The sequence below is a fragment of the Ceratina calcarata genome, unplaced genomic scaffold, assembly GCF_001652005.2.
Source record: "Ceratina calcarata isolate Rehan_Ccalc_2016 unplaced genomic scaffold, ASM165200v1 scaffold102, whole genome shotgun sequence".
Classification (NCBI taxonomy): Eukaryota; Metazoa; Arthropoda; class Insecta; order Hymenoptera; family Apidae; genus Ceratina; species Ceratina calcarata.
The window spans coordinates 1-9,665 of record NW_017131077.1 but is presented as its reverse complement, the minus strand read 5'-3'; the positions used below and the strand labels follow the sequence as shown (position 1 = coordinate 9,665).

At 35.0% G+C, this 9,665-nt stretch overlaps 1 protein-coding gene across 1 annotated transcript; it reads right to left on the bottom strand.

Annotated features, from left to right (window-relative positions):
• Positions 1-2,672: 2,672 nt before the first annotated feature.
• LOC108632098 (Kv channel-interacting protein 2-like) lies at positions 2,673-8,316 on the bottom strand (the record flags this gene model as incomplete). The annotated part of the gene is made up of 2 exons (XM_018036421.2): positions 2,673-3,765; positions 8,070-8,316. Coding segments are annotated over 2 exons (358 nt in total), but the record flags the coding sequence as incomplete, so codon positions are not given.
• Positions 8,317-9,665: the final 1,349 nt, after the last annotated feature.

Here is a 9,665-nt window from a genome sequence, read left to right as displayed (position 1 = left end):
AAATTTTCGATTTTTCCGAGATTTTTCCAAGGGGTACTTGCAATCACTCAATTGATGATCATCGGTCAAGTTTTCTAATGATATATGTAAGTAAAAGATCTTACAGACGCAAGGCCTTAGACATACTATTCATAAGACAAGACAATTTAGTATTTACGTGATAAAGTGTGCGTGCGTGCACGTATGCGCTTGTTGGTGTTGGGTCTAAAGTGTTGCTGTGTATTACGCTTGGACACTACTACTTCAAAGTTTGGGGCATTAACTAAAACTTTGTAAAATATTGTAATTCTTTTGTTTTTTTAAATAAGTGTATGATATAAAATTTGATTATTGTATTGAAACAATATTCTGAATAAAATATTTGTTTAATTAGCAAAAGTTATTGTGTTTCAGAACTCTAAGATGCTCCAAACTCTATACTTCAGTAGGCGTCTATGCATGTGTGATACATGATAGAATTAATATAGCATAATGACAAGTGTTTCGATATTCTCTCATGTCGTCTAACTTTTCATGTGTGAATTAGAGGAAGAAACTTTTCTTATACGATTAGCTAGATTTGATGATACAATGGCAAGTAGCAAAGTAATTTCGCTGCTATTCATAGTAGCAATAATGAAATATCAATTAGCCAACGGAAAAAAAGTCTATGACGATATCGTATTCTCAATCAACTATGTAGACATTTTTTTTACGTTCGTTTGGTATTTAAATCCAACAGTCTGCTGAGAATGAAAATATCTAGCAATAAGAACATAATAATTATTTTCTTGCCCCTTGTCTTTTCTATACTTATATCAGTAACTTCAAAGACATGCGGTAGTGATCGAGTTGATACGAGGCAACGCTTTGACATGTTTGCCTCACATTTTATACGTAAATCTTATACCCTAAGTGTAGGCGCTGCTAAAAATCGGAGAAATCTCTATTCCGGTATTTCGTCGTGCCTAGATCTATTTTCTTAAACCTTCGTTTTCCTCTCCTTTAAATATGCGTCCTGACCATCGTTCCTTTTTTGTTTATAGCCATCTTTTTTTTTTAATGAGATACATAGTGCGATGTTTAAACGTCGCTGCTATACATAACTCAAGCTGTTATAAAGCATCGAAATAAGCAATACGATTTCGCGAATTTAATAATACTATATGAAAGAAAACATTTCTAGCGGTACTCTTCAAATGATTCTACACGTTTGATTATATTAATGTGTTTGCTTGTTCGTTCTTTAGGACGTGCTGAACTATGATAGACTCGGGGTTTTCGATGTATTTGCGAGTCTCGCCCAGTTCATTCAATTTATACCGACCTTATTTACAGTTAATCAGAAGTAGGCAGTGATGGAAAATGATTAAATATATATCTCGTTCGGAAATCGTTACCGCCTGTCGCGGACGCTTTGGTCCAGTCATTGCAAAACGTTAGTTAATTACAATAAAATTCGGTATCATCGGCTCCTAATCGTAGATCATTTAAATGGGAAATCAACAGCCTGTTTCCGTTACTGTGTTATCGTTTCTCTTTTTTCCCTCTCCATCCATTCTCTGCTTTATTCTCTTTGTTTAGCAGCACGCAGTCTTTATGAGCTAAAGTCTTACCATAATTAATATGATTCACTTACCTGTCACAAAAATAAATACTTTTATTATATCGCTTAAACTACTCGCTTACATACTAGAAACAACGAGTCCCGCTCAATATGCCCAACCGTCCTAGCGGTTTTCTCTTTCTTTGTTTACGATATTTCTTTTATAGTTTCTACATCTCGCGTTAATTATACATTTCGTTTGTTCTCTTCGCAAATTCGTACAGTTTGTTTATAATCTTATATCTGTCGTGCGTTTCGCCGTAGCACGCAAATTCTTGGGTTTATTATCTTTAAAAGCCGTATTCGAGAATTTCATGCTACCCGTTTTTAGCCTGCGATGCAGGGTTGCAAATCAAATTTTCTTTATTTGTTTAGTATGTTTATTAAATGCGATTAAACCATTAATTCATTTGAACACCAATTAGCAACTAAAGTTTAATTTTTAATTCAAGTTTCACTAATTGTGTATTAAAATTGTTTGATTAGTTTTATTATGAGAAATTCGAATTACCAATTGAATTTTAATGCTTGAGTAAAGAATACTCCAATTAATCAGTGAAATTAAAAAAATGTGATTGTTAATTGTCACTGCGACAATTAGAAAATCTGAAACCCTGTTGCGATGCAACGTTCAGGAAAAGACCTTGCATTGAATACGCGACCTATCTCCACTCGCTGTAATGTCTCGTTGTGCAAAATGAAAATATATCGGTGGTTTTCTATCCTTCGGCAAAGGAAAAATGAAATGTTCCGCTTCGTTAGTTACAAGCGAATTGAATTAAATTCGTGTCTGTTGCCTTATTCTGAGTAACTTGACATTATGATATCATTAAGAAGTGGCGACTTGTTTGTGTTTTAAAACTACGTCAATTTGTTATACGAATGGATAATTACCTGAATGAAACGCGTGAAAGTAATGGCGACGTTTTGACGCAACAAACGATAGACGTAATAAAACATGTTTTATCGTAGAAAACTATACTACATCTTTTATCATAAATCGTTAAGATTCCACGTAACAATTTCTTAATATAAAACATGAGCTACGGTGACAACTTTTATTTTTCTTGTCGACGTACGTTACATTTTAAAAAAAGACGGAAATGAGAATAATAATATTAAGCTAAGCTCAATTATTTTCACAGAAGTATTTCAAAAATTTGTGCTTCATACTTCTTTATGGAACTACACTTTGGCACGAACAATGCCACGTACAATTTACGTCAACTCCCAATGGCACATTTTATTTCTTCACATCCTAAACTGCCCTGCAAAGATTTTCTTCACCTTCTCTAAGACGTACTGTGCTCTATGACTGACTCGCTTTCTTCGCAATAAAAACCAACTTCCACGTATTAAAGTAAGTTTTATCTATCCTGTTTCATTGTTACGAATAACATCTTTCATTTGTTAATTACGCTTTCTTCCCCTAAATTTCAATATTCGTTCATCGTTTGTAGCGCGCGTTTTTTAAAAACGAACTATTGGAAACAGTTCGTCAACAATTTCCAGTCCTAACTACTAACAATCATGTTATATCATTCTTCTGTGTTCGGTATTATTATTATTCTTCTTGTAATATATATACACATATATATGTGTGTATATATATATTACATATATACTTTGCTTAATCTTCTTTCATCTAATCCTTTCTCATCTAGCGATACGCATACTAGATAACTAGAACTACGAACCTCGATAGGACAATCACTATTCTTAGGACCATTTCGTATGATCTTCAATTTACAGGATTATCGTTTCACGTTGGAATATTCTCAGCAAAAGCGACATCCCAATGTCAAGTCTCGGATCGTTTAACGTAACTACGACCTCGACCATGTTTGGACAAGTTACAAGAAATAACGTTGCCCTCCGCTTCAATAGATCCCGAGAAATTGCATACGTAAACGCGAACCTATCTTTCAAGATCTCCGCAATACACCATCAGGCAGGTTGCTCCTGTCTCTGGTCCAGGAGACAAAATACAACGTTGAGCGTTGAGTTTATTCCTACAAATCGGTAGAATCTCTTCAGGTCCATGGCATGTATCGTGATCGCGCCGAGTGTCAGAAGGCCGTGTCCAAAGCCGCCATACTCGTTGAGATGTCCGGGTCGGCGCGACACGCTTCCAAAAATTCGGACAATGTCACCACGCCGTCTCGGTTACCGTCCATCTTCTGCAACAGTAAAGAATGCCACGCACACTTCTTTTATTCGATTTCATGGAAAAAAATATTGTGAATTTTTGTATAATGCGGCTAAGCCCAGCCACGAGTAGGTTTGGCTCAGATCGTAACGCTCGGTTGTGGCATTATATGGGATACATTTCCTAATGTATCACTTCGTACATTTCGTATATTTTTTAATAATATTAGTAACAATAATAATGAAATTGATTGATCTTCGTTTCGGTTTGTGTTCGTGTTTCCAACAGCATCAACCGGCTTATTACTGATCGCACATAAATATAGTAATATGGTCAGGTATATTGCGATTCATGACTAGCCATTTAGGTGTCCACCTGATATCCATTCATTATCGAGTGATAATTATGCTGGATTCATTCACGTAAATTCACTGGTTCAAATCCCTATAGGGTAATAACTGCAAGTCAAAGGTCTGTTACACGCGTAATCATGAGTACCTACGTATAATAGAAGTGTATAATTAGTTCGGTATCATCATGATATCGATGAAAGACATAAAATATAAAATCATAGCACTCAAAGCGTAGCAACAATCGTAGGCGTGGGACTAGGGTTTCATCGGCTTATTCCGTTGCTTCGGATAATTGAAATCACGTTTAACAGCAAACAGTAGTCCATTATCGGAGTTGAACAATTCCATTTGCATCGACATCGATTATTGGGATTGTACATAAGATTTCTCGCGAGGATTAAGCATTTGCGTACGCGGCGATTGGCTCGAAGATTAAAGGATCGAACATGTTTGAATCTGATTCTTTGAAAAGGTGAAACATGCAACGTTAAGAATTTGTTCAAACAATAATTCTAAACTCTAATAATATACAGGGTGTCTCAGCTAAAGAAGGCTATCTAAATATCTTTCGTGTTTTTTATGTTATGAAAAACGATACTACTGACTCGTTTATTCTTAATATATTTGAAAATATCTCTGTGAAATGGCTCATAAATTAATTACCGTCATCGAACAATCTAACTAATGTGTGCGAACTTTTGCGTAAGCTGTAGGTGTTGGGTGGTTTGACTGAAGGCAAAGTTTGAAGTAGGTGCGCTTGCACCCGATGCTTGGAACGTCGGCACTCATTAGTATTCTAGGTGGAGATGGTGAAAGACAAAAGGATTGTATCTAGAAAGGTCGTGTGTAATTTGAGACCTCTGTTTTGCAAACTGCTGGAACTGAACGCCACAGATTGCCAATCGATAGGACCATCAAGTTTCTAAGGGGATTATTTTCTATCCGACTGTGGAGATAGTTAGGTAACTAATAGTTGTAATGAACATAATTCTATCTAATTCGAAATAAAATAATACATTACTAATGACCTGGTTAACTATAAGATCGAACTTCAAAGTATTCTATTTCATATATGTATATTTATTATTAAATCATTATTGAACACACTACAGTCATTATACTTTCTACTTATTGATTTTCGAAATATAACTATTTTTCATCTATTGTTTATTTATTTCTGTAAAATTTCAGGAAGAGAGTTTTTAATAATAGTCTCAAGCGTGACTATTAATCATGGCTTTAAGTCAAGGCTACACGATACTCTTTGACACCTCATTAAACTTGGCTTTGTGTTACTCTGCGCAGTAATTTCAGTATCCGTTATCTTAAATGAAATTCATTTAAAACAACGTGTGGACGTCATAATTATAGTCGTATAGTATTTAAATTTACATATTTTAAAAATATCATTGTGAATATATAGGTGTAATTTTTAATTGTTCAAAATCCTAGGAAGTTTTCATTGCTTTGCATGAGCTTTTTATTTGTTTGCTATCGAAGCTGCTTAATTCTATTAACGCGTCAAACTGTACGTTTGACTGGGCATGAACAGCTTTCGAAAGTTCGGCAGGTGGTTTTCGGACACAATGAAACACTGATTTCACCGCGGTCCTTTCTCTCCACGATCTATACGTTGCTCGTTTTTAATTAAAAGTCTATACGGGATAACGAACTGAATGCGGTGTTGCTCGCATCAGTTACATCTGCTTTCTCTCTGATTAATTAGCACCGATTGAATCCGTCACGTTCCGTAGCATTATCACTGTTTATTGAAAAATTCTGTTGTGTACAACAGAAGAAAAGAGCAGCGAACGAATACGGGTCATGCGAGTTACATTTCTCTTACCTTGTTTGATTAATTATAATTATTTGATTAACTAATCTATTCGTGGTTACGTACAAATATTCATGTAGTTCAACTTTATTATTTTCGTTACGTTACTAATTAATTCAAATTATAAACTGTAAAAAACGTAATAGATGAAATTAATACGCTGTTTCTTTCTAAATTATATTCCGGATATATTTTATTACCATAATTAATCTTAAGAAGTAGTTTTGTAATTATTTGACACCAAAATTGGTCTTTATTGAGAATTTTAATTGACATTTTCGCACACTCAATTCTTTTCGTAATAATGTCGTGAAATCCAAGCAAGCGAAGAGCGCTCGGAGAATTTCGGGCATTTAGGACGATTTACGTCAGCACGTGTTTTGCAATGCGATTTCATGTTAGAGTCGTGGACTAGCAATTGCCTTGCCACTCATCCTCCGGTCTTTGTTTGTTAGTTCTCTTAGGTCTTTGTGCATACACGTACATGCATATGTGAACATGAGAACCGGCAACCGTAAACGCGTCCATTTGCCGTTGGATTTCGTGGCAGCTTTGCCAATGATTACCCGTTATCTTCCCTTTTCGTGAAAATTTAAACGTTCACCGTCTGTAAGCTCGATTGATCCAGTAGATACAAATGTATTAAGAAACTTTAAAGCAACATTACTATGTATGCTCATGTAAGTAATTTTTTTAGTTACTAATTTATAGTGAACAGCTTATTTATATGCACAGATTTATACATTCGTATTTATACATATATGCATTGTTCATAAATATTCATTATTTGCCATAAATATTTACATCTGTTGATTATAAATGAAAATTAGGATTTTATAAGATACCATGCATAAACATTTTTTATGTTAACAAGTATCCTGTAGTTTGTAAAATGCTATAAAATCTCCTAATCCAAAGTATTATCCTTTTAAAGTAGATAAATAGGATATATGAACTCATTCCATATAATTTTTAAAAGACTATGTTTTATAGACAATTAACATATTTTTCAATTAGAATGTCGGACGCATATTGAACATTATTTTCCAAATCGATGAGAACAATTTTCAATATTTATTTTTACTCCCTCCGTTCTCTTTTTAAAATGTCGAAGGGAGGAAGAGGAACAGAGAAATCCAATGTAGCTTAAGATAGTGGATAACAGGAACAGGAGCTCGTCTCCGGCGAATCGAAGGTATGAGACACTCGCGCAAATTGTTCTCTCTGCAACGATTCGTATTGCTTTTTATTCGACGTGGGAAAAAGGTAACAGAAAAAAGTACGAGTACATCATTGAAGACATTGTCATTCGCGGCTAACAATGTGACAGTCGCTAAAAAGAAAAGCTCTCTCTCCTACATCATTGTAGTCGACCGGGTGCTTTATGAGCAGCCACCCGTTCCTTCCATCAAAGTGAACGAACAAGCTTGTCAAAGAACGTAGGAACTTTTAACCTATTGTTATGTCTTGTGATGAAAGGTCATTGACTAGCTATGTAGTTCTCTGATTTTTCCAATTCTCGTAACATGTCCCCGGGTTTTTATTTAAGTAATTGACAGCCAAGTACAACGTTCAAGTACTTCAATATTAAAAAGAATTTGTTTTGCTATTTCTTTTGCATACAAATCTTAGAATTTTGTTGTTAAGTATATCTAAAATAATTGCATTTGAAAAGATGTTTAGACATTTTGCTGTGCTTAAGAGGAAAATAGAATGTATCTTTAAAATTTCATAGTTTAAATCGAGAAATATGATTTGTTCTTTATTCATGAATACGAATAATAATGAGTTCAGAACACGTAAGTATAGTTCCACAATATTTTTACAGCATTTCTATACCTTTCTCAGTGCAGATGGTCCATGACCAGATGGTATTCGAAACGAGTGTGCTTTCGTTGTGCACGGAACGAAACAAGGACGTAATATCACATCGAGCAAATTATAGTAGAACATCTTTCAATTCAGAGTTCCTCCAGAAAAGATAACATTTTTTGCATTATAATCTGTGTTGATTATAAAATTACCGTGCAAAATAATCGCGTAAATTCATCGTCATTAATAGTGCTAATTGAAGCGAAAAATACCGTTTGCGTCTGGTTATTAAATTCCTTTTATATCCCACATTTATCTAACAAGGAAAACTCATACCTGGAACATCCTATCCACTTTTTCGCGCACACCCTGGTGATCCAAATTTGGATCAGCGAATTTTCCCATTAACTCGTATACAGCCGTCACGATGTCGGTCATCTCTTCTCTCGTGATACAGCCATCGCCGTTGATATCATAAAGCGAGAACGTCCACCGTAGTTTCTCGTCGATGGAACCACGAGATAGTATGCTGAGACCAGTGACGAAGTCCTGGAACATAGAAATAAAATTGCTCCATTTTGTCCTGTATAATCATATTTCGTATATCGATTGCACTATCTTTGAAGATTGATGACGATAAGGATGAAAATAAAACGTGACAATCGTTGATACCATTGTACTCAGGCGATTTCTTATAATTAGTAATCATTGAAACGTTTTTATTAAGTGTCTAGTAATAAAAAAACATGTATAAAATTGTAATTAGCAATATGCCTACTGTTAATGTTTGTCGATTGAAATTACATTTATAAAACTACTTCAGGAAAAATAATGAGTTTTAGATTGTTAATAGGACTTTTGTGAGTAACCTTGAACTGTTCAAAGAATTAATCGTTTTAGGCTATCACAATAGGTACGAAAAAACTTATTTCTAAATAACATGGATAATGCATTATAGTATTTCTTTCGCAAAATTTCATTTCCCTTCACGCAAAGAGGAAATTACAGCCAAGCGCACGCGAAATATCTATTTAAAACGCTATATGATTCTGGTTCATGGGAATGTTATAAAATTCTTTTTTACACACTAACTAGAAAACTGTATTCTACTATTAAAAAGAAATCAAGTCTATTGGTCCAATACTAAAAAAGTTATTCCGTTTTGGAGTCTGTCCAAATATTAATGAAGGCCATTGTAGATACGTTCGTCGGTTTTAGATGGTTACATGTATAGAGAAAAGTTGCTCAGAATGATGTCCTTGACAGCATATTTTAATCTCTCTCCCTCTGATCATCCTTTTTTAAACATAAGGTTTAGCAAAGACCTGTTTTTGTATAGTGAAAAGGTATTGCGATGCCCCGCCGATTTCTAGTTATAACGGTTGTTTTAATTGTTCGAATTATAAAGTTTTGATTATTGCCAAGAGACGCGTTACTCTACTTTTTATGCGAATGGCGAATATAAAGACGTCAGAGATGGTACTTCGCGTATGAATAAACTGCTTTCGTGTACCGAGAGAAACGGAGCAATTTGTCCGGGTACTTTATTTGATGGCGGGCATACAAAGTACTCAAGCTCGCAATAATGGCTTCGACATCTCCGGCCGAGAGCGGGCGTAATTGAAAATGGTGAAAAAAGATAGAAAGAAAGAATTAATAATAACACAGTGCAACACAAGTCACGGTGCGCCGCGTGTATACGTCACGGCCAAAAGCACTTTGGAGTTCATGTTCATGGGACAAATTGGATTAGCGCACGCTTCAATTATGGCGAATCGAGTTACGACGGCGTTTTTTCATTCGAAAGCAATCGATGGAGAGTGTACCGTGCGTTGCTTCAACTAGTTAAAGATACTTCATGTTCGAATTACGAACATTTTATCGAAACCGGGATAAACAATTGTCGCGCTACTTTATTTGGATTCCGGACGA